At 50.1% G+C, this 24,779-nt stretch overlaps 1 protein-coding gene across 1 annotated transcript; it reads left to right on the top strand.

Annotated features, from left to right (window-relative positions):
* The first annotated feature begins 5,676 nt into the window (after positions 1–5,676).
* LOC132320203 (olfactory receptor 14A16-like) lies at positions 5,677–6,687 on the top strand. The gene has a single exon (XM_059832474.1). It carries the CDS (start codon positions 5,698–5,700, stop codon positions 6,685–6,687), a length of 990 nt encoding a protein of 329 aa, XP_059688457.1. The 5' UTR covers positions 5,677–5,697.
* Positions 6,688–24,779: the final 18,092 nt, after the last annotated feature.

Here is a 24,779-nt window from a genome sequence, read left to right as displayed (position 1 = left end):
TTTAAGCTTTCATAGAGAGTTATCACCGGCCTGGCTTCAGTTCTGTCTCTAATTCCTTTTCAGTCTTGGAGCTTGGCTGTATGACACAGCCTTTGAGGGAGGAAACACAGCAACATAGGCAGACCACAATGAAGAGGACTTACCGGGTCATCCAGACAGATGGATGTTATGGTCCTTATCATGTGTGGTCAGTGCTAGTAAATGCCTCATGTAATGAGGACCTGGTCACGGACAGGCGGGAGGCAAATAGTTTGCTCTGTTTCACACATGCCCCATGTATGCATTTTGATCTGAGCAAATGCCCCGCACTTCCATAAACATAAAGAATTGCCATTTCTAGGGCATGAATCACTCTGTTTTCAGAGAAACAAGTAAAAACCCAAATGGAAAACCTTTCTTTCACAGACGGGGCCAAGATATTTGGGTGTAAGACTCAGCAGGTGGATCAATGGGAGAGCCTCCCAGGTTGACCTTGCACAGTGAGGGTGGGGGTTTCTGCCTCTGGGTGTCTGAGACTCATGATGGGCTGCAAGAAAGAGCATTTGGGGATTGTGCAAGACTTCCTGGGGAATGTCTAGGAAAGGACCAAAGGCAGCAAGAGAGAGGGATCATGATGGTTTGGGGAGGAACAAGCATGGGAAAACTGAGGGAAAAGGGGATAAAAGGAGATGGTCACGTGTAAACAGGTGGCCTGTACACTTGTCTGGCCATGCCCTGCAACTAGTCAGCCCAGTCTGTCTCATGTTCTTATTCAACTCCAATTTCCCACAAGTTTCTGGGGTGTGGATAATCTCTGGGTTTGTGTATGGATGGAGGTCCAATTGCCAGCCACTGGAGTGGGAACCATAAGTCATATGGGCTCATGTTCTTTGGGAGCCCAGAAACTGGAGACATTGGAGACTGTGCATATAATGTTGTGGTGGATGTCAGTGGGAGTAAGCACTAGCAAACATCAAAACAGGGCAGCCAGTGAGTAGAATCAGCAGCCTGGGAGCCCAGCATTTAGAGACCCTAAGTCTGGACTGGACACTGGAGAACCCAGAGGGTCTGCAAGTTGGCTACTGGAAGGAGAAGGTGGCCCAAACCACCTCCTGGGAAAACTGTGCTGTATTAAGGGTCTGGTACTGATAAGGCCACAGGTCTGGACCTGGAGGGGAAGTTGCTCTTGATGGGAGAGAGCAGCAGGAAAGTGTGGAGCTCTGCCTGGGCACAAATCATGAGTCAGCTGAGAGCTGAAGGGTCAGCATGAGAGGGTAGAAAAACATGGGCAACACTGTGGTGGGTGGATGTTTGCTCCAGACCTCCTGATCAGGAAGAGGAAGTAAATGAGGCCTTCTTCAGACAACTGGAAGAAGCCTCATGTTTGCAGGCCCTGGTCCTCATGGGGGGACTTCAACTGTCCCAAGTGCCTCTGCTGAAGAGGCAACATAGCGAGGTGAAAGCCATCCAGGAGGTTTTTGGAGCTCGTTGATGACATCTTCCTGACTAGGGTGACAGAGGAGGCAATGAGGTGAGGTGCCCTGCAGAACTTCATACGTTCAAAATGGAAGAACTGGTACGGGATGTAAAAGGCAGGAGTGAGAAGGTAGAGTTGAGGATCTGGAGAGAAGGGAACAAGGCAGAGAGCCTTGATGTTCAAGGATCTCCTTTTGAAGCTCCAAAATGGTCCACCCAGATGTGCAGGAAGTCAAGGAAAGGTGGCAGGAGGAAGGCATGGATGAGAAAGGAGGTCCTGACAAAAAAACCAGCATGAAGAGGAAGCACAGCGAAGGTGGAAGCTGGCTGCCTTCCAGCCTCAATGGTTCTGTGATTCTGTGCTGGAGAGAGCTATTTGTGTTTGTGTGTTTGTCTGTGTGTGGGGGAACTGGGGAGATGAGGGCGTCCCAGGGCCAGGTCCCAGATAGATGGAGGGTCTAAGATCACACAGCTGGATCGATCCATATTGTCTGAGTGTCTATATAGGTATACATTTTCCACTAACATAGCCTGACCCACAAACAGCCCAATCCTCTTTTATCCTTTCTCTTCTGACCCAGGTTTTGCTGGCTTTGTGCCCTCCTTTGGTGTTTTGGAGACTGTGTTCATGGCAATTCCTACCTGGGTCTGTAGTGCCCTGCAACACCTCATGCTGTCATCTCGTGAGACTCCACCATCAGGGTGAGGCATCCGCACACAACCCTTAACAGCTGACCAAATGGAGCTTCAATCCAGAAGGACCTTAAGAAACTCAGGGATTTGGCCAACAGAAACCTCTTGAAATTTGTAAGGATAATTGGCCAGTCTGGCCTCAGGGTGAATAACAAACCTATACATCAGGGCCAGATGGAACCTGATGTGCTGAGGAGTGACTGTGAGGAGAAGGGCCTGGGAACTACAAGGGACACCATGAGAGCCAGTGGTTTACGCTCACTGTGAACAAGGGCAGTTGCATACAGGGCTGCATTAGGAGGAGCATGGTCACCCAGACCAGGGTCATCATTATCCCCCTTGACACAGCACTGGTAGGGACCCCCACACAGGGGTTTGTCCCAGTTATTGGCTCCCTGTTTTGATGGAGTTGGGAGGAGCTGGAGAGTGCCCAGAGGAGATCTGGCAAGGTAGAGTTTGGGGCCTTAAGCAGACGTCCAGTGTGGAGGGGCTGAGAGACCTGGGCTTCTTTGGCCCTTTTGCCCAGTGGCCGAGAGGCTCAGCACAGTTTGGGAGTAGCCTGAGACTGCTTGAAAGGTGATTTCAGAGATGGTGGAGCTTTCTGAAAATTGGGAAACACCATGAGAAAGAAAAACTGCTACAAAGTGCAGCTTGGGAGGTTGACACTGGAAACGAGGAGAAAGAAATACCACTCCAAGTGTAGTTCCGTGGTGCAGTAGGCCACCCAGAAAGAGTCTGGATTAGTCAAGGCTTTGTATTTCAATGAACAATCTGCAGGGATGGAGAGATATCAGGAAGGGTAGGAAGACGCTCAGGTGAGACCAAGGTTGGTAAGCAGGGTGGATGTCAACAGCCTTCAGGGAAAGAGATGCAGGTGTAGGACACCATAAGACATCCTGTGGTGGAGACAGCTGTGGGCACTGGCAAGGCTGAAAGCCCCAACACAGCCGAGGTCTTTGTCTGCTGGGCTGTGGCTGTTCTCTCTGCTCATGATGCCTGTCAGGAGACATCTTAGCATTATAACACCAGGACTTCATTGCCTCCTCGTCACAACGTGTGAGCCTGAGAAAGATTGTATCATAGTCCTGCTCTAGGCATTGCACATCCTCACATCACACTGCCCCAGGAAGAGCCCTGAGCAATGTGTGAGGGACAAGATCTCTTCTCCCAGGGGCTGGGGGTCAGGGCTTGGCCCATTGACTTAGTATAACACATCCAGGGTTACTCAACATCAGAGCCACCTTTTCTTTCCTTTGCCTACCTGTCATGAGTACCTCCAGTTTTCTGTTCTAACCAGCCCCCGGGGAGGCTTTATCAGTAATGTCCCTCTGTGGGACCCATTAATGCTCCAAGAAACTTTGGAGTTTGAATCTGACTTTGACTTCCTGAGAGGTTTCTTCGACTTCCTCTCAGTGTCTGAGGTTCATGGACTCAGCATCAAACCCACCAGAGGGGTCATTAAAATGTCTTGGGCTGGTCCTCTGCTGCTGAGCTGCTGGGACAAGGGGAGCTCACAGCAAGCAGGCAGCGCTGCAGAGATACAGCTCCGCCCAGGAGCAGCTTTTCTTCAAAGCACAGTAGGGCTGAGGGCACTGCCCGCAGGCATCGAGGGGAGAGGAGTGAGGCAGAGAGAGCTTAAAGGCAGTCGGGAGTGGGACGATGGCTAAGAGCTCTCTGGGAGACAAAGCATCAGAGCCCTTGACAGGGTAAGTCTCTGGGAGCAGGGCAATGCAGATGCAGTTCCTGGAGGCAAGTCCTAAAGCTGGCACAGTCCAGAGCTCATGGGATCTGTAAGGAGGACTCCCTGTCCAGAGGCTCTTGTTAGGTGAGTTTGAATGGCTGTGAAGCCAGGGGTGCAGCCAGGCGTGCCCAGGGCTGTCCTTCAGAGCAAGGTCCCTGTGCCCCAGGGGCTGCGTACCAGGGCAGGGACTCTGCCACCTGCCAGGGTCAGCACTCAGCCTGCCCAGGGAGCTCACTGAGGGGAGAAGCTGTGGGTGGAAGGAGCGACCCCCTGGAAGGGCAGGGCAGGGCAGGGTCCTTCTGCTGTCGAGAAGGTGCTGTATGGGTCAGGGTGGTTCACAGCTCCAGATCACCCCCAGGACATTTCCCAGGGCACTTTTCAGGAAGCACAGCAAGGCAGGGGTACATGGAAAGAAAGGCGCTTTCCAGGGTCGGTGCTTTCAATTTCCTGCTGTGCTGGTAGGAGGAAAGGGTAATGGAGCTGTCAGGTTTGCACGGGAGACTGAGACCCCTACAGCATTATAGTGACTTATGAACAGGTTTTTCAAGGCACCTGATAAAGTAACTTCACACTTTCCTCTGCCTACAGAAAGCATGGACATCACCTTTTTTGTCTCTTCAGGGTTTATCTGATCTTCTCTTTAGGACTTGCCAACATAGAGATGCCCTGGGCAGTGCCCTGTTGCCAGGAGCTGTCTGCAGGGCAGAGCTCAGCGCACAGCGGGTGGGATGGGGTCTGTAGCACTGCCAGGGAGGAGACGTGGGGACAGAGAAAGAGCTGCTGGCAGGGAGAGCTCCAGGCAGCAGAGACATGGGCAGGGAGTGGGAGGAAACTGCAGACAAGCCCTGGGGTAGGCTGCCTTCAGCCAGCTCTCTTTTGTCCCTCACTGTAGATGTCTTCTGGGCATTGTCTGCTGTTCTGAGCAATGGTCTGACTCTCCCTGTAGGCCATCCCATCACCAGGACATCTGACTGTCTGCTTTGCCTGTCCTGCTGGGCTTGTGAGCTGGCCCCAGAAAAGCACAGCTCTCCTGTAGGATCCTAGGGAGTGCTGAGCTTTCCCTTGGAGGTCAGTACTCTCCCCTCAGAGTCCTTTGCTTCTCTCTGTGAGGTGTCATGTCCTGCTCTCTCCATCACAACTCCACCTCTGGGCTGGGATAGAGGAGTTTGCAGATCTGCCCTTTGAAACAGGGCTCCCCTGCTCTCATCAGAGTCTGGTTTTGGGGTTTTTTTTAAAGGGTAATTTGTGTGTGAAGTTGTCTTCAAGGCAGCACAAGTGAAAGAACAGAGCAGCTAGGTAACAGACTAACAGACACTGCAGTTCTCCTGACTGCACTAAGCTACAAAGACATGAGCCCTTTTGCCTCTCCTGTCTCAAGACTCCACATTTTCAGACATAAAATAAGTATTTCTACCCCTAAAAAGAACACTGATCAGATGAGATAGTGGAAAATAGAAAACAAAGACAAAATTCCTATAAGGACATGCTGAGCCTCTCTTCTGCAGCCCACACCCTTCCGAGTCATGAGTGAGGCTATGGATCTTTTCCGTTAAAGGTGGATTACATCTGGCATTGGTTGTGGACATCGGAGCTGTCACAAACCAGCTCCATGTACCCACTGCAGCAGAGAAAAGATGACTCCTCAGCTCCTCACAACACACTCAGCCACTCACAAAACTGAGAAATGAAATGTCTTTCAAATGGGGAGGATTTCTATGAAAATGGAATGGCTTTGCTCAGAGGAGTCTGTCCTAATTTTTCCTTGTCCCTTCCTTTTTTGTACAGGCCCGCATGCCAAGAAACAGCAGATGTCCAACAGCAGCTCCATCACTGAGTTCCTCCTCCTGGCATTGGCAGACACCCGGGAGCTGCAGCTCTTGCACTTCTGGCTCTTCCTGGGCATCTACCTGGCTGCCCTCCTGGGCAATGGCCTCATCATCACCGTCGTAGCCTGCAACCACCACCTCCACACCCCCATGTACTTCTTCCTCCTCAACCTCTCCCTCCTTGACCTGGGCTGCATCTCCACCACTGTGCCCAAATCCATGGCCAATTCTCTGTGGGGCACCAGGGCCATCTCCTATGGGGGATGTGTTGCCCAGGCCTTTCTGTTTGTCTTCTTGATCGCAGCAGAGTATTCTCTCCTCACTGTCATGGCCTATGACCGCTACGTTGCCATCTGCAAACCCCTGCACTACGGGACCCTCCTGGGCAGCAGAGCTTGTGTCCACATGGCAGCAGCTGCCTGGGGCAGTGGGTTTCTCTATGCTCTGCTCCACACAGCCAACACATTTTCACTACCAGTCTGCCAGGGTAATGTCCTGGACCAGTTCTTCTGTGAACTTCCCCAGATCCTCAAGCTCTCCTGCTCAGAATCCTACCTCAGGGAAGCTGGGCTTCTTATATTAAGTTGTTTTTTAGCTTTTGGATGTTTTGTTTTCATCGTGCTGTCCTATGTGCAGATCTTCAGGGCTGTGCTGAGGATCCCTTCTGAGCAGGGTTGGCACAAAGCTGTTTCCACGTGCCTCCCTCACCTGGTTGTGGTCTCCCTGTTTGTCAGCACAGGCATATTTGCTCACCTGAAGCCCCCCTCCATCTCCTCCCCGTCCCTGAATGTGGTAGTTACAGTTCTGTACTCGGTGGTGCCTCCAGCAGTGAACCCCCTCATCTACAGCGTGAGGAACAAGGAAATCATAGAAGCCCTGTGGAAAGTATTTGAATACGCTCGACTTCAGATTAATATAGTGCCTATTATCCCACTAGGGCTCGCACTGTACCTCAGGAAAAGTGAGGGCTAACTTTTCTTCGTATGTGTCTTTATTTTTAATTTGTGGTTGGGGTTTTTTCTTTTTGCCCTTTTTTTTTTTGTTTTGTTTTGTTTTGTTTTGTACCTGTGATATTATTGTTCTTGGCCTCCTACTTGTTTTTTCTTGACTGTGCTGGGCCCTGGCCAGTATCTACCAAACACTGCTCGATACTATGCAGCACCCACAGGAAGAAGAGAGGGGAAATAAACCAACAGACACTGTGGCTAAACCAGGCACTGTATCAGTTGCCCCTATAACTAAAAAGAAACAGTGGAAGCAGAAGTCAGCTCGTTCAGTAAGGGATGAAGAAGCTTCTCCTAAGAGGGAGCAGGAGAAAGAATCAGAAGAGGCAGCCTGTTCTGCAGCAGAGCCTCCACAAGAAAAGGAGGAGGAAGAGACTGAGATAATCAGTGAGACAGAAACCACCCACTCCCTATCCCTGAGTGAGCTGCGAGATAGCCGAAAAGATTTTAGTCATCAACCAGGTGAGCTAATTCTCAGCTGGTTGCTTCAATGCTGGGATATTGGGGCCATTAGTCAGGAATTAGAGGGTAAGGAAGCCCGGGAGCTGGGATCCCTTGCTAAGGATAAGGCCATTGACAAAGGGATTGGAAAAAAGGCAGGAGTCCTCAGTCTTTGGCGGTGACTCCTGTCAAGTGTGAAGGAGAGGTATCCCTTCAAGGAAGAACTTGCAAATTCTCAAAGGAAATGGACCAACATTCTGGGGGGCATCCAGTAACTGAGGGAATTAGCTGTGTTGGAGGTGATCTATAATGACCAGGCATCCAAAGACCCGGATGAAATCCGGTGCACACGGTCCATGTGGCGAAAGTTTGTACGAAATGCAGTGACGTCATACACCCACACCCTGGCGATAATGAGCTGGATAGACACTGAGGCACCAACTAGAGATGAACTGGCCAGACAACTCCGAGAATACGAAGATAACCTTGCTCCCTCCATGTGTGCCTGTGTCTCGGCTGTGGACAGACACAGACTGACCCAAAACCTGTTTGAGCAAGCTGAGAAGGGTAGGTTTTCCTCATGCACTCCAACCAAAGCCTCAGCTATTAAGAGTCAGCTCTTTCCTGTTCAAGCGAAAGGGTACGGGTGGTGCACACCATGTGCAACCCTGTGGTTCTTCCTGCGTGAGCAGGGGGAGGATATGAGGAAGTGGGATGATCAACCTCCCTGGAGACTAGAAACTCGGGTGCAGGAACTGCAAGGGAAAACAACAGCTAAAAAGCATCCGTCCAGGACAATTACTGCTCCAGTGTCTGTTGGGCAGAGTAGAAGGGCTGACTGTACCTTTGATCCTGAGGAAGGAACTTGTGTTTTTCACTTACAAAAACTAAGTAATGAAGACTCAGACCAGGAGTAGAGGGGTCCTGCCTTTGGTCAGGTAGAAGAAAGGGACAATCGGGTTTACTGGACTGTGTGGATTCGGTGGCCTGGCACATCAGCCCCACGGGAGTAGAAAGCTCTAGTGGACACCGGTGCACAGTGTACTCTAATTCCATCAGATTACAAGGGGGCAGAATCCATCTGTATTTCTGGAGTGACAGGGGGATCCCAAGAACTGTCTGTGTTGGAGGCTGAAGTAAGCCTAACTGGGAATGAGTGGCAAAAGCACCCTATTGTGACTGGTCCAGAGGCTCCATGCATCCTTGGCATAGACTATCTCAGGAGAGGGTACTTCAGAGACCCAAAAGGGTACTGGTGGGCTTTTGGTATAGCTGCTTTGAGTACGGAGGAAATTAAAGAGCTGTCTAGCTTGCCTGGTCTCTCAGAGGATCCTTCTGTGGTGGCGTTGCTGCAAGTTAAAGAACAGCAGGTGCCAATTGCTACCATGACAATATTGCACCAATCAAGACTCCCTGGTTCCCATCCATAAGTTGATCTGTCGACTGGAAAGTCAAGGAGTGATCAGCAAGACACATTCACCCTTTAGTAATCCCATATGGCCCGTGCAAAAATCTAATGGAGAGTGGCGGTTAACAGTGGACTATCGAGGCCTGAACGAAGTCATACCGCCACTGAGTGCTGCCGTACCAGACGTGCGAGAACTTCAATATGAACTGGAATCAAAGGCTGCCTAATGGTATGCAACAATAGATATCGGCACTGTGTTTTTCTCCATCCCTCTGGCAGCAGAGTGCAGGCCACAATTTGCTTTCACATGGAGGGGTATCCAGTACACCTGGAATCAACTGCCCCAGGGGTGGAAACATAGTGCTACCATTTGTCATGGATTGATACAGAGTGCACTGGAACAAGGTGAAGCTCCCGAACATCTGCAGTATATTGATGACATCATTGTGTGGGGCAACACAGCGGAGGAAGTGTTTGAGAAGGGGAGAAGAATAATCCAGATTCTCCTGAAAGCTGGTTTTGCTATAAAACAAAGTAAGGTCAAAGGGCCTGCACAGGAAATCCAGTTTTTAGGAATAAAATGGCAGGATGGGAGTCGTCATATCCCAATGGATGTGATCAATAAAATAACAGCCATGTCTCCACCAACTAACAAAAAGGAAATACGAGCTTTCTTAGGTGTTGTGGGTTTCTGGAGAATGCATATTCCAGGTTATAGTCTGATTGTAAGCCCTCTCTATTGAGTGACCTGGAAGAAGAATGGCTTTGAATGGGGCCCTGAGCAGCAGCAAGCCTTTGAACAAATTAAACGGGAGATAGTTCGTGCAGTAGCGCTTGGGCCAGTCCGGACAGGACAAGATGTGAAAAATGTACTTTACACCTCAGCTGGGGATAACGGCCCCACCTGGAGCCTCTGGCAGAAAGCACCTGGGGAGACTCGAGGTCGACCTCTAGGGTTTTGGAGCCGGGGATATAGGGGATCTGAAGCCCATTACACTCCAACTGAAAAAGAAATATTAGCAGCATATGAAGGAATTCGAGCTGCTTCGGAAGTAGTTGGTACTGAAGCACAGCTCCTTTTGGCCCCTCGATTGCCTGTGCTGGGGTGGATGTTCAAAGGGAAGATCCCCTCTACGCATCATGCAACTGATGCTACATGGAGTAAGTGGGTTGCACTGATAACGCAACGAGCTCGGATGGGAAACCCCGACCGCCCGGGAATCCTGGAAGTGATCATGGACTGGCCAGAGGGCCGAAACTTCGGACTGTCACCAAAGGAGGTGTCTCGTGCTGAAGAGGCCCCTCTGTATAATGAATTATCAGAGACTGAGAAGCAATATGCCATGTTTACAGATGGATCCTGTCGTATTGTGGGAAAACATTGAAGGTGGAAAGCTGCTGTGTGGAGTCCTACGCGACAAGTTGCAGAAACTGCTGAAGGACAAGGTGAATCAAGTCAGTTTGCAGAGGTGAAAGCCATTCAGCTGGCTTTAGTTATTGCTGAACGAGGGAAATGGCCAGTACTTTATTTCTATACGGACTCATGGATGGTGGCAAATGCCCTGTGGGGGTGGCTACAGCAATGGAAGCAGAGCAACTGGCAGCGCAGAGGTAAGCCCATCTGGGCTGCTGAATTATGGCAAGATATTGCTGCTCGGGTAGAGAACCTGGTTGTAAAAGTACGTCATGTAGATGCTCACATACCCAAGAGTCGTGCCACTGAAGAACATCGAAACAATGAGCGGGTGGACCAAGCTGCTAGAATTGAAGTGGCTCAGGTGGATCTGGATTGGGAACATAAGGGTGAGCTATTTATAGCTCGATGGGCCCATGACACATCAGGACATTTAGGAAGGGATGCAACATACAAATGGGCTCGTGATCGAGGGGTGGACTTGACTATTGATGCCATTGCACAGGTTATCCATGAATGTGAAACATGTGCCATAATCAAACAAGCTAAACGGCTGAAGCCTTTTTGGTATAGAGGACGATGGCTGAAATATCAATACGGGGAAGCCTGGCAGGTTGATTATATCACACTACCACGAACCCGCCACGGGAAGCAGCATGTGCTTACAATGGTGGAAACAACTACCGGATGGATGGAAACATACCCCGTGACCCATGCCACTGCCCGGAACACTATCTTGGGCCTTGAAAAGCAAATCTTATGGCGACACGGCACCCCTGAAAGAATTGAATCAGACAACGGGACTCATTTCCGAAACAACCTCATTAACACCTGGGCCAAGGAGCACGGCATTGACTGGGTGTATCACATCCCCTACCATGCACCAGCCTCCGGGAAAATTGAACGATACAACGCAATATTAAAAACTACACTGAAAGCAATGGGTGCTGGGACATTTAAGCATTGGGATACACATTTAGCAGAAGCCACTTGGCTAGTTAACACTAGAGGCTCTGCCAGTCGACCTGGCCCTGCCCAATCAAAACCCCTGCGCACTGTGGAAGGAGATAAGATTCCCGTAGTACATACAAGGAACTTGCTGGGAAAAACAGTCTGGGTTATTCCTTCCTCAGGAAAAGGTAAACCTATTCGCGGGGTTGTTTTTGCTCAAGGACCTGGGTGCACTTGGTGGGTAATGCAGAAGAATGGGGAAGTCCAGTGTGTACCTCAAGGTAATTTAATTCTGGGTGAAACTAATCCATGATTTGAGTTATATGTTACAGGAATTACTATAGCAGGAACCACCTGAACCAACTGAGGACAAGCCTTACAAGAAGCAGTGCAAGTGCAGCAGTGACCCGACCTGAGCTAGCTGTGGTGCCCAGTAACTCCATGCAATACAACACCTCTTCTCTCCTGACTGACCACCATAACAGATGGAGCCCAAAGTTATGGACTACATGAACTCAATGGACATTTATGGACATTTTACAAATATTTCACCGGGGTGGTCCATAGACTAAGGGAAGGATAGCTGTGTACTATATCAAAGGATGGGAAGGGCGATGATAGGGAATGAGAACGTTTGGGATGGTGTGAGACCTGAGCATGATGTAAATGGTATGGAATAAGGGGTGGAGAATGTGCTGGTTTTGGCTGGGATGGGGTTAACTTTCTTCATAGCAGCTAGTATGGGGCTGTGTTTTGGATTGTATGGGGCTGTGTTTTGGATTTGGGCTGGAAACAATGTTGATAAAGCAGGAATGTTTTAGTAACTGCTGAGCAGGGCTCACACAGCACCAAGGCCTTTTCTGCTCCTCACCCCACCCCACCAGTGAGGGGGCTGGGGGTGCACGGGAAGTTGGGAGGGAACACAGCCGGGACAGCTGACCCCAACTGACCAAAGGGATATTCCATACCATATGACATCATGCTCAGTATATAAAGCTGGGGGAGGAAGAAGGAAGGGGGGGACATTCGGAGTAATGGCGTTTGTCTTCCCGAGCAACCGCTACGCGTGATAGAGCCCTGCTTCCCTGCAGATAGCTGAACACCTGCCTGCCGACGGGAAGTGGTGAATTAATTCCTTCTTTCGCTTTGCTTCTCCGTGCAGTGTTCTTTTGCTCTACCTATTAAACTGTTTTTTATCTCAGCCCACGAGTTTTCTCACTTTTACTCTTCTGGTTCTCTCCCCCACCCCACCTGGGGGGAGTGAGTGAGTGGCTGTGTGGTGCTTAGTTGCCAGCTGGGCTTAAACCACGACACCACCTTAACAATCATTTTCTCCGTCTTTTATCCCCAAAACTACGAGGTTCCCCCCCATATGTGACGTGTAGCAAGATTTGGGTGGAGAGACGAGTGCTATAGTCATATTGTTGTAAATATTCTGATTTTTTAAATCAAAATATGATTATATAGAAAAGGTTAAATATAATTAATAGATAAATAAGATAGGATTGTTAAGTTAGAAACAATAACCATAGGAACCTTACCAGGGAGTCGCCGATCCATACTGAGGAACTAACAGTAATGAGATGGAACGATGAAGAATTGAATAGAAAAGTTTTGTTTGAGTCTTTTAACAGTGTGACCTGATATGCACCAGTGATGCTGCTTGAAAAATCCCCTTTACCCTCCCATCTTGATATGAATATGAAGAATGCCAATCGATAGATATTAATAGAATGCCAATCGATAGATATTAATAGAAATAAACATTGATTATTCATAGGCATGGAAATTGACAGAAACTTATAAGCTAGAAAAGTGATCATTAAAAGATTAAGATTTTTTATATATATATATATATATTTTCTGTATAAGGGTAACTAGGTATGAGCTATCCCTGATTTAATCATAAACTGGCTATGAACAATGTAGCATTGTGAAGAGGTAGAATTTGCTTGTCAAGAGAATGATAAGTTGTAGGCCTGGTCAGTAAACCCGGGAAAACTTAAGAAGATTCCAAGAATAGGATTTTGCAACCAACCTGAGCATGCGCAAAGATTGGGTTCAACTAAAGGACACCATGAGGAAGGCTATGGATGACCACCAGAGGACCTCAGACGACCACCTGTGGACCTGAAGGCGCATGCGTCACGAGCATTTACATATATTAATGAGTTCTTGGAAATCATATGAATATGTTAATTGTTTCTTGGAAAATATGATGAATATGTATAATTTGATTGTATATAACTTCGATAGAGGAGAAGCTAGGTACGCACACTAGGTGGAGCGATCCCCTGTGCGTCCAGCGCTGCAATAAAGACGTGCCTGCTCACCTACATACATTGTGTAGATGAGTTTTTATATTACAGATTTGTAACAATATATGTTTAGCATGACCTCTATAATCTTCATTAGCATATGCAGGGGTGTGAGTTGTAATATGCATTTCACCGGTAATGAGGCAAAAGTCAGTTATCGGACATGAAGCCTTTTCAAAGAAACAAAGGACCCCTCACATTCCTGTTATTTTACTGTCTTTGCTGACCATAAGCAGGGCTGTCCTGCCTCCACAGGGCCCCCTCCTTATCTGCATCCTGTGTTAGCCAGGCAGGTCTCCACTCCCCCGGGTTGCACAAGAGATAGCAAGGGCAGTCTTAACTGCTCTTTGTGCACAGGAATCCCACCTCATTATCCAAATTCCACAACACCAATGCACAGTGTAAATTGTTGCCTTGCTGAATGACGTCCCCTGCTCTTCCCTCATCAACAAATGCAATTTCCTCGCTGGGGGGGAAGAGAGAGAACTGAGAAAGCCTTGATGCTGTGCAAACATGGCTCAGCAATAGCTACAACACTGGTGTGTTGTCAACACTGTTTTGGTCCCAAATCCCAGACACAGCACCGTATGGGCTGCTATGAAGAACATTAACTCCATCGCAGCCAAAACCTGTACTGTGTGCCTGGAAATATTTTCCAGGATGAGCTGCTCGATCCTCTCTCTCTTCCCAGGGCGAGAGGTGAGGCTGACTGGCCTCTAGTTCCCTGGGTCCTCCTTCTTGCCTTTCTGGAAGATAGGAGGGACATGTGATTCCTTCCAGTCTTCAGAGGACTGTATTGTGTGCACACCTCAACTGAGGCAAGAGGAATCCCTCCACCTGTGGGTTTGGGGCAGGCATGGGAGGGAGCTGAGTCCCTGTGACGGATGCACTCCACTCCCTGACCAAACCGGTGTGGTTTGGTTCAGGCTCGAAGGGGGATAAAGGCCGAGGTGTAGCCGGGCCAAGAACCTCTCTAGTTCCAATCTGATCTCTGGAAACCCACACAGGAACAGAGAGACATGGTGACCGCTGATGCCTGTGGGCTTGGAAACTGGAACAGCGACCATGCAATTAACACGTGAAGAGCAGGTGGTTCCTCCAAGACTCATTTATCAAGGAACAAAGTAAGTTGTGGGGACAAGGAGTCTCATGCTTGCCTTTTCCACTGCATGTTATTTGACTACAAGCCAACTACTTTATCCCGTAAATATGACAGCCTAAGTGAGCCTTCTTTGAGCTCTCCCTGCTAGGCAGCGTGGCTGCATGGCAGTGATCTCCCCTTGAGCTGGGACACCTCTCACGGTTACTCCTCGAGGTTGAGAGACCTCTTAGCAAATTCAGATCTTTGGTAAGTGACTGATATCGCGCAAAACCTTAGTGCACTAAGATTTTGTATTGGTAGCTTTGAATCATTGTTATATCCTTTGTGCAGTAAGCAATTGAGTGAGCCTGGCCATCAAACATGTTACGTTTCAAGAAAACCACTTTTGCCAATACCTTTGGCAGTGGTTCTTTAAGCGGTCTAAATTGCCCATCCACGACAAATTGGCGTAGTCAGCAGGATTCTGAATGAGGATCCGTGACAGGAGACCTTATTGCAGCCATGCAATATATAAAGGAGGCTTATGAGAAGATGGAGAGAGACATTGTTCCAGGGCCTGTAGTGATAGGACAAGGGGCAACGGTCTTAAAGTAAAAGAGGGTAGATTTAGATTGGACATAAGAAGAGATTTTTGATGGTGAGAGTGGTGAGACACTGGAACATATTGCCCAGAGAAATTATGGATGCCCCATCCCTGGGAGTGTTCAAGGTCAGGTTGGATGGGGATTTGAGGAACCTGTTCAAGGGGAAGGTGTCCCTGTCCATGGCAGGGGGGTTGGACTAGATGATCTTTAAAGGTTCCTTTCCAACCAAAACCATTCTATGCTTCTATCAGTCTATGATTCTATGACTCTATACTTACCAGCTTCCCTCTTGTTAGCATTAGGCAGTTGAGTAGAGGTGCAGAGAGAGGAGAATAGTCAAGGGCTGAGAAGACAGGTACAGGGCAGGGCACTGTGGTGAGGACCTTGCAGCAATGCCGTGGTGTTGTCATTCAGGTTGTGGCACACGGTCACTGGACACCTTTGTCAGGCCCTGGGGTCTCTGCCCCACACCAGCTCTAGCAGGGCATGGCTCTCCTGGAGGTTCGGTGCTGTGTTTGCCTACTGAGTGGAGTTGTGTTTGGCACCCAGCACCTGGCATGGCACTAGAGGCTTTTTTTCTTTTAATGGCATTAAAATGAGAGCCCTGAAATAAAAGTCTTCAGTGCAGGGATGTGGATGTGTCTTAGCTCTAGAGTGACTGGAGCTTTAGAGAGTACATTGGAGAGAGAGAGACCCGGGTCTCCTCCTGGGGCACTCCTTGGTTTGATCAGCTCAGGGGGACACTTGACAAGGCACATTCAGGTGTCCTGAACATCTGGTGTGATTGCGGGTGGCCAAGGATATCCCCCTTCCCCCTCTGGCCCTCAGCTGATGCTCAGGAAGGACCTGGGTATGCTCAGAGATTTTCCATCTGAGCTTGCGAACACTTGCACATGTCTTGGGCCACCTCTGGCACCTTGATCATCACAGAGTATCTGTATGCGAGCACCTGAGTCCGTGCTGAATAAAGGCAAGGGGCTCAGAGCAGGGGCTCACACGCTGGCAAGTCTTTTGTGCACACCCAAAGTGAAGCAGGAGGGTTCCCAGCTCCTCTGGGTCTGTGGGGTGCATGGGGGGAGCCGAACCGCGCTTCAACCTGAGGGCTTCCTGGTCAGGCAGAGATGCCTGCACCGCCTCAGCTGAATCCCTGCCCTGCACAAGGGAAACCAACCCCTCCCTGTCCCTGTCTGTGACTCCTTTTTGTTATGGGTTAAGAATGTTGGTGTCCAGAGGGGAACATTGACACTCGTCATAGAGAACCACATTCGGGTAGGAGAAACCATGCTGCTGGAATCAGTCTCTCTCCACTGTTGGTGATTATTTGAGGTGATGTTGCAGCCCGTTCCCCAGGGGTGACCCTGCTGCCTTTCAGGAGCTGACAGTCCCAGAGCTGCAGGGACATCTCCAGTGAGCCCAGAGGGGGCAGAGAAGGTGCTGCCTTGGGCTGGTCGTCTGCTGCTGAGTTGGGCTGGGCTCCTGGGACGGAGGAAGCTCATGGCAAGCAGGCAGCAGTGCAGAGAGACAGCTCTGCCCAGGCAGAGCTTGTCAGTGAAAGCTGAGGGGAAAAAGGTGCTGAATATCTCAGATCTTCACAGGCCTTTGCTTACAAGGTCCCCTGCCCCACTCAGCAACAGCTACATATTTTCCTTAGCTTTTATCAATAGCTTTTGGTATTGCTTTAGAGAAGCTGTTCTGGTTACCCAGCCCTTGCTGGTTCCAGCTGCATCTGAGCTCTAGCTCGAGTTGCCCTAACTCTACCCCTGCATGCACAGTCTCAGTGTTCCCCCTGGGCAGCCTGTCCCTCTTTCACTGCCTGTGCACTTCCACCCAGCAGCCTGAGCTTGGCTGCTCCTCACAGGGCAGAGGTGGAGGATCACCAGGAGCAGCTCCTGAGGGAGCTCCCAGGGAAAAGCTGTGCCCAGCCCTGGGCAAACTCTGCCCTGAGCACAGGGAAGGCAGGGGCACGCTGAAAGAAGAGCAAGATGCTCTGTAAAAGCCCAAGGGAAAACGTTGCCAGACCCTGGGCTTGAGGCAGGGACCTTTAGCTCTTCCCTGTAACACTCTCCCAGCTGAGCTTCTTCCGCTCTGCCCCAGGAGCCCCAGTCCCCATGCCAGCTGTGCAAGGGCACAGAGAGATACAGAAGACGTGTGCTCCTCAGGGAGGTTCCTGGGAACAAGCTGTGCCCAGCCCCAAGAGAGGGGAGCTGGCTTCTCCCTGCCCAGGCAGTGCCAAGGGCCCATCTCCTGCCACCCCACCTCAGCCTGCTGCTGAAAGCTTTCATCCCAGCCCCCGAGGCAGCTGGGGCTGTCTGGGGCTCCTGGGCGCTCTGTGGCAGAAGGACGGGACATGGGCACTGCATCAGCGGTGCTGGCAGCGGAATGACAAAATCTGCCCTGGGTGGCACAGCTGGGGCACTGCATGACTGATGCCTCCATGACCGGTTGGGATCCAGGTTTGTGGTGAACGCCACATCCACGTTAGGAGTTCCAGGAGTCTCGTGGGCTTCCAGGTCAAATGTGATCAGAGCAAAGACAAGATACAAGCAACTGCAAAGGCTGAGGGTGGAGAAAGAAGCGTGGGGCTGATGAAAGACCTCTCTCCTTCCCCGTAGGGAAGAGAGGTCTCAGGGGATGCAGAGTCTGTGCTGGTGCCATGGCTCTCTTGCTTGACTCCTGCAGGAGCAAGACTGTTTTGGTCAATGGGAGGAGATGACAGGCAGGGTGGAAGAAGACTTGAATACCTCCACGAACAGGGATGGCACAACCTCTCTTGGCAACTGACCTCATGGGGAAAACATTTCTCCTTATCCCCTGGTGCCTTCTCTGCTCCAGGCTGAACAAGCTTTGCTCCCTCACTCTTGCCTTAGATGGCAAGTGCTCCAGCCTGCTCCAACCCAACCGTCTCATAGCCCTCTGCTGAGCTTGCTCCAGCTGATCAATGTCTTGCATGTCCCAGGACAGACCCTTGCAGTACTTCACTTACTCCTGGCCTCCAGGCAGTGTGTTACCTGTTCAGGATGATCCGCTGTCCTCTTTCAGTGGCTGGGGATCAAGACACACAGATTTTTACGGGTCAAGTTCTCTCCTTGATCCTTGTGCCCTGCTGGGATTTCTTCTCCTCTTTGAACAAATTAAGAAGAATATCAATGTATTTCATAAGAAGAGAGAGTCAGACATGAAACTAAGAAGAAAATTACCTGGTCCAAAAGGCTGGAGCTTCCAGGAAGCTTCCAGTTTTAAGGAAATTTTTAAGTTTCCAGTTTTTAAGTTAAAAAAATCAAACTTTTTCAGTTTTCCAGTGTTAAGGAAATTTTGATTGATGGCAGCAGAGAGATTGAAGCAGCTGGGCAGCAAAGACCTGCCTTTTCACTCTTCTTTCTTAAAAAGTTTCATGAATGGCCACCAGCTCAATCGTGAGGCACAGTTATTGTCTGTTGCACTGACCAAGCTTTGCTGGAGCTCCTTTTGGGTGTAGGGGTATGGAGATGAGGAATTTTTTCCTTTCCCCATCTCCTGCAGTCAGCGTCACATTGGTGCATGGAGGAGGACAAGAGATTGACACAAGAAAAGTTCACACCAGGGACAAGGGAAATCTTTCTCCTCGTGAGGACAGTCAAGCACAGGGAGTGGCTACCCAGAGAAATCATCCAGGTACCATTCTTGGAGGATTTCAAGGAGCAACTGGGATCAAGCCCTGAGCAACAAGCTCTGACCCCGGAGCTGACCCTGCTGGGCTGGAGACCTCCTTCCAACCTGTATGTACTGGTTTTGGCTGATGATTTAGTTGTTGCTGAGCAGTGTTTGCACAGCATCAAGGCTTTTTCTGCTCCTCAGACTGCCCCACCAGCAGGCAGGCTGGGGGTGCACCAGAAGTTGGGAGGGGACACAGCTAGGACAGCTAGCAAAGGGATAGTCCATACCGCATGATGTCATGCTCAGAAATAAAACTGGGTGCAGTAGAGGTCAGAGGCAGCTGTCATTGCTCGGGGATTGTCTGGGCATTGATTGGTTGGTGGTGAGCAATTGTTTTCTTTTGCATCACTTGTTCTTCTTGGGGTTTATTTTCCTCTCTCTTTAGATTTGTTTTTTCTTCTTTTTTAGCAGGTTCATCACTACACCTGCCAATTAGAGCCAACAGCGTGGAGAGAGGGCAGAGGAAAAGTCCAGGAGAGGGGATAGCGGTGGGTTGTTCCTTGTGAGGCCCTGTCAGTTGTAGCAAAGTGAGAGTCTATCAGGTACATCAGCATCATGCGGCCATCGAGTGAACCAGAGCATGGGGGAGGGCAGTGGAGATGCCGGTCATGGTGACATGACTGGGAGCTCAGGTTTGTCAGGGGGCAGCAAGGGACAACTGCTCTGGAAGGCACAGGAAGTTGGGAACCCAGGGGTATCCCCGGGTGAGCAGGGAGGGGGCTCACCAGCCTGAGCTCCCAGCAAGGGAGCAGGACATGCAAGGGGCCTCACAGCTGGAGGCAGTTCAGAGTCCAGATCATCTGGCAAGGTTCTGATGAGGGAGCAGGTCCAAGGTGAAGCCAGGAAGTTGATCCACAGGTTGGGGTCAGGATGAGGCCCAGTAAGGGATACTGGGGTCAAGCACAGCCCAGAGCTGCCTCCTCCCCAGCAGGACCTCAAGCAGAGGAGTGTATCTCCTGCACCTCTCCCACCTTGTGCCCTTTCCCCTCTGCCTGACAAAGGGGCTGAAAGTGGCTGTGGAAGGTGGTGTGCAGAGCTGGGTAAGGTGAAAACCCTCCTGAGTGCCCGTCTGTCTCTCCCTTGGCAGGAGGATGACACTGTTGCTCCTTGTTTTCCCCACCTGTGTCCGCTGCTCTTGTTCTAGCTCCCAGGCTCTCTGGGGTGGGGCGTTCAGTTGCCTTTCAGACACTTGACCCTGTGGGTCCTGCCATGGAAGTGTCTGCATGGAGGTGCCCAAGCCCCCTTCTAACCTGTGGGCCTCCAGGCATTGCAGTCCATGAGGTCTACGTCTATAGCCTACACCATACGGCTATGAGGCCTACGTTTCCTTTAAACCACACAATCACAGAATCACAGAATCACTAAGGTTGGAAAAGACCTGTAAGATCCTCAAGTCCAACCATCAACCAAAAAAAAAAACCCACCACCATGCCCATTGAGCCATGTCCCACAGTGCCACGTCCACGTCCACAATGCTACTGTCTTCCAGAAAACAACAGCTCTCCTTTTGCAATAGCTGTGGTATTTGTGATATCTGTGATATCTGTGATATCTTGTCCTTCGAGTCAGGAGATTTATGCATCACTCCTTCTTTGTCACTTTCTCCAAGACTGGGCTAAGAAAGGCAGAGGAGTTGGGAGATCTGCACTTGGAAACCGCACTCGTCCATTTTTAGCACACTACAGTTTCTCTTTTGGGGGCAACTCACGAGTATGATGGCCTTTTAGCTGAGAGCACATGGCAGCACAAGACTTGCATGGGCAGATCAACTCTCCTGACTGCAGTAAGCCACACCTCCAAGGCTCACAACTTTCACTGATAGCAATGGAAATGCTTTCTACCCCTGCAGAGAACACCTTCCCAGGGGGATAGGGGCATCTAAGAAGTAATTAAGGTAGAACTAAGCACCTCTGCCACACCTCATGCTGTAGAGAAGAGCAGGAAAGGAACTTCCTCTGGGGATGAACATGGACATCCAAGCTGGTCACCTCCATTCCCCATAGTAGAATGACAGCAGAAAGAGGACAGGCGCTACACGGATGTGAGGACAGAGTTGGTCTCATTGGAAAAACGACCCCTAGATTGGGGTGGGTCACCCCTGACTTCACATCCGGAGTTATCTCTCGAGGCTTGAGTGGGAGCTGGTGGAGATCAGCACAGCGGTTACAGATGCAGTTTTAGGCCCAGAAGTCCAACAACCTCCAACTGCTGGAAAGAGGGAGTCTGCTAAAGACCATCAGATAGCACTGGGCCAAAGAGAAGGACATCAGAAATTCCAGCTCTTGCCAGTCCTGGGCAGGCAGTGTTTTCACTGCAATAACAAAGTCTACAAGAAGTCCAGTGGACTAGCTGATACCCAGAGACAGACTTCTCTTGCTAAGTGCTGTCAGAAGAGCTCTTTGTACCAGGCTGTCTTTGTTGGGCTCTGGATTGTACGTACCATAAGTCACAAGGAAACAGATGCCTGAGAGTGAACACACAGTCTATCTGAATGCAAGTGCATGGCAAAAATGGCTGATTTCTGATTGTGTTGCACATTCTCTATCACCAAATGCTGACTAGGTTGTTATGATTCTTACAGTACCTGGGAGACTACTGACAAGCAAGCCACTGAAAACCTCTCAGGAAGCATCATCAGTTCTCTCTGCTAAAGAACTGCCCTCCATGCTCTCCTCTGCTCAGCCTGGAGAAGGGAAGGCCATCCCAGGGGAGATACCGTCCCTGTCTACAGCTATCATATGGGATGATGTAGAGGAGGAGTCAGACTCTTCCCAGGTGTGCACAGTGGAAGGATGAGAAGCCATGGGGAAAAAGCTGGGACACAGGAAATTCTGACTAGACTTAAGAGGAAAGAATCTGCACTGTAAGGTCTATCAGGCACTGGGAAGAGGCCCTCAGAAAGGCTGTGCGATCTCCACAATGCAGACAGTCAAGCCTCAACTATATGTAGTGCGCAGGGGTTTTTGGATTGTAATGGGTGACTACCTCATGCAGGGGACAGAGGCACCCATGTGTTGGCCCTACCAACCATCCAGAGAGGTTTGCTGCTTGCTGCGGACCAGGATCCAGGGTGTTGTGATGGAACGTTCAAAGCTCGTCTGTCCCTCTGACTACTACCCCCTGCTCTTATTCCAAGTGGGCACAAATGACACTGCCAGGGCAAACCTGGAAAGGATCAGAAGTGGCTACAGAGCTCTGGGGGTCGTAGTGAAGGGCACAGGAGTGCAGATGGTGTTCTTCTCAATCCTGCTGGTGAGGGGAAGGGGTGTGAGGAGAAAAGCACTAGTAGGACAAGTTAATAATTAACTGCGGAACTGCTCTGGGGGACACGGTTTTGTCTTCTACGACCATGGGACCCTGTCTGCAGACCAGCATTTGCTTGGGAGAGATGAGTTCCACCTCACTGAGCAGGGCAAAGCTGGTTCTGCCAACAGCCTGGCTGACCTCATAAGGAGGACTTGAAACTAAGAATGATGGAGGAGGGAGGGAGTAACGAGCAGTCCTCTAAGGGAGTGACAGACAGGATCAATGAGCAAAGGGCATGGAGTGCTGTGATGGGAAGGGATCACAAAATCAACAAAATGGGCCTCAAGTGGGGTCCCCTCCAGGACTTCCATGTAAGCAAGAAAATGCCTACAAAGCACCATGAGGGAGAAATCTCTCACACCCTCTGCAAGAACTCCACACGCTGGGGTACCTCTCTAAAGTGTCTGTACTCTAATGCGTGCAGTACAGGGCAGAACCACGAGGATTTAGAGATCTGTGTGCAGCTGCAGGGCAACAACCTTGTTGCGATCATGGAGACGTGGTGGGATGGCTCCAATGACTGGGGTGTGCACTGGAAAGAGAGAGGCTCTTGAGGAAGGAGAGGATGGGAAGACAAGGATGGAGAGTTGCCCTTTACGTGAGAGAACAGCTGGAGTACATGGAGCTCTGTCTGGGGATGGATAGAGAGCCAAGGGAGAGCTTACGGGTGAGGATTAAAGAGAGGACAGGAAAGCGTGGCATTATAGGGGAGGTCTGCTATCAGCCACATGAACAGGAAGAAAAAGTATATGAGGTCCTCAAAGGACAGGTAGGAGCAGCCTCACATTTGCATGGTCCTCATGGGAGACATCAATTACCCCGATATCTGCTCGAAGGACAACACAGCAGGGCATAAGCAGTCCAAGAGTTTTGTGGAGTGCACTGATGATAAATGCCTCACCCAAGTCACAGAGGAGCCAATGAGGAGAGGTGCTTTGCTGGACCTCCTCCTCACCAACAAGGAGGGTCTTGTTGGGGATTTGAAGGTCAAAGGCGTCCTTGTGACCATGAGGTGGGGCTGTAGTGACCACGAGATGGTGGAGTTCAGGATCCTGAGGGGAAGGAGGAAGGTAAAAAGCAATCTCAGAACCCCAGATTTGAGGAGAGTAGAGTCTGGCCTCCTCAAGTATCTGCTGGGAAAGAGCCCCATGGGATGTGGCCCTGGAGGGAAGGGGGGGCCCAAGAATGCTGGCTAATATTCAAGGATCACTTTCTCCAAGTTCAAGACGGGTGCATCCCATCAAATATGATGTCAAGCATAACACCAGGAGGGCTGCTTGAATGAACAAGTAGCTCCTGGCCAAACAAAAACACAAAAAGGAAGCATACAGAGGGTGAGAAGAAGGACAGGTAATGTGGGAGGAAGACAGAGATGTTGTCTGAGCATGCAGGGACAGAGGTAGGAAAGCTAAAGCCCAAATGGAATGGGATTTGGTGAGGAATGTCAAAGAAAACAAGAAGACCTTCTGTAAATAGATGGGTAACAAAAGGGAAACTGGGGAAAATGTGGACCAATTGCTCAAGGAGACTGGGGACATGGTGACACTGGACATGGGGAGGGCTGAGGCACTGAATGCCTTCATTGCCTCACTGTAGCATCATAGAATCATTTAGGCTGGAAAAGACCTTTAAGATCATCAGGTCCAACTGTTAACCTAACACCATTAAATCCACCACTAACCCATCTCCCTAGGAAGTCCCAGTAGCTGCCAGCAAGACCAGCCTTCAGGAATCCCAGCTGCCAGAGAGCAGGGGGCAAGTCTGGAGCATGGAGATGTGCCTTGGTAGAAGAGGATCAGATGAGGGAATACTAAGGCAAACTGGACATACTGAAGTCCCCGTGCCTTTACTACTCCTGATGATTTTCTTGTCATGTTTTCTATTGGTCCAAGGCTATCCACTGTGGGAAGTGGACTTCAGAGGAGATAACGTGGACTTAATATACAGCTGATAAGTGTATCACAACCCTCCGTGTCTGCGTGCAGTCGTTCTCCAAGCAAAGCAGGCAGGAGTTGGTGCTCACGGGCTGAAACATGCAGCTGCAGATGTTAGTGCAGAAAGCTCCGATTTGAACGAGGCTGCTGTAAGTGCCAGGTGGTTGATGAGAGAAAAGGTGGGGCTGGGGGTAGGGCTGAAGAATGGCCACAGATTGTCAACATAAAGGGTCCTGATTTTTGTATACATTCAAACTCCACTGGAGATGCTCAGGATCAATATGGATTGAGGATTTCTGATCTCAAAGAATGTGTAAGCAGAAAAAGGAAGAAAAGTGTGGGGAAAAAAGAATCCTTTCTTACCGTTTGGTATTGACATCTTTTGACTTTGACTGCACTCCTGAAAACTCTCCTATTAACCACATAAGAATTGAAGACCTAAAGGAAAATGATGCACAGAGCCTTGGCTTGTTAGGGAGTTTTGCATGTTAATGAGCCCTCTGGTGCCAAGCTCCTGAACTGTGGATCCTGAGAGATTGGACAAGCCTTTGAAGTCGGCCATCACCTTGTTTCTCAGGGACATCTCCCGACCCTCTCTCCCAGGCCTACACATGGCCAATCACTGCTGCTCAGCGCCACTCACTCTTCAGCAGCAGCTGGTCAGAGCTGGCCATTTCCCTGATGCAGGCACTGAGCCCAGCAGGAGAATGGAGATGGCCTCACAGCCAGACTTACCCATAAACTGGGTGAAAGGCCAACAATGGAAATGACTGGTGAGATAGGCTGGAGGGTGACAAAGGCCCTGGGCCACCTTCCTGGTCTGTCCGTGCCACCAAGGGCACAGACTGGCCTCCTCTCTCCTGCACCTGCGTGTCTCGGCTCCCATGCACAAGCCCTGTCTGTGCACCA

Source organism: Gavia stellata, chromosome 34, assembly GCF_030936135.1.
Source record: "Gavia stellata isolate bGavSte3 chromosome 34, bGavSte3.hap2, whole genome shotgun sequence".
Lineage (NCBI taxonomy): Eukaryota > Metazoa > Chordata > Aves > Gaviiformes > Gaviidae > Gavia > Gavia stellata.
This window is presented reverse-complemented; position numbering and strand designations above follow the sequence as displayed.

Excerpts from the sequence above, each read along its gene's own strand:
- LOC132320203 (XM_059832474.1), top strand. The coding sequence starts at position 5,698 with ATGTCCAACAGCAGCTCCATCACTGAGTTCCTCCTCCTGGCATTGGCA.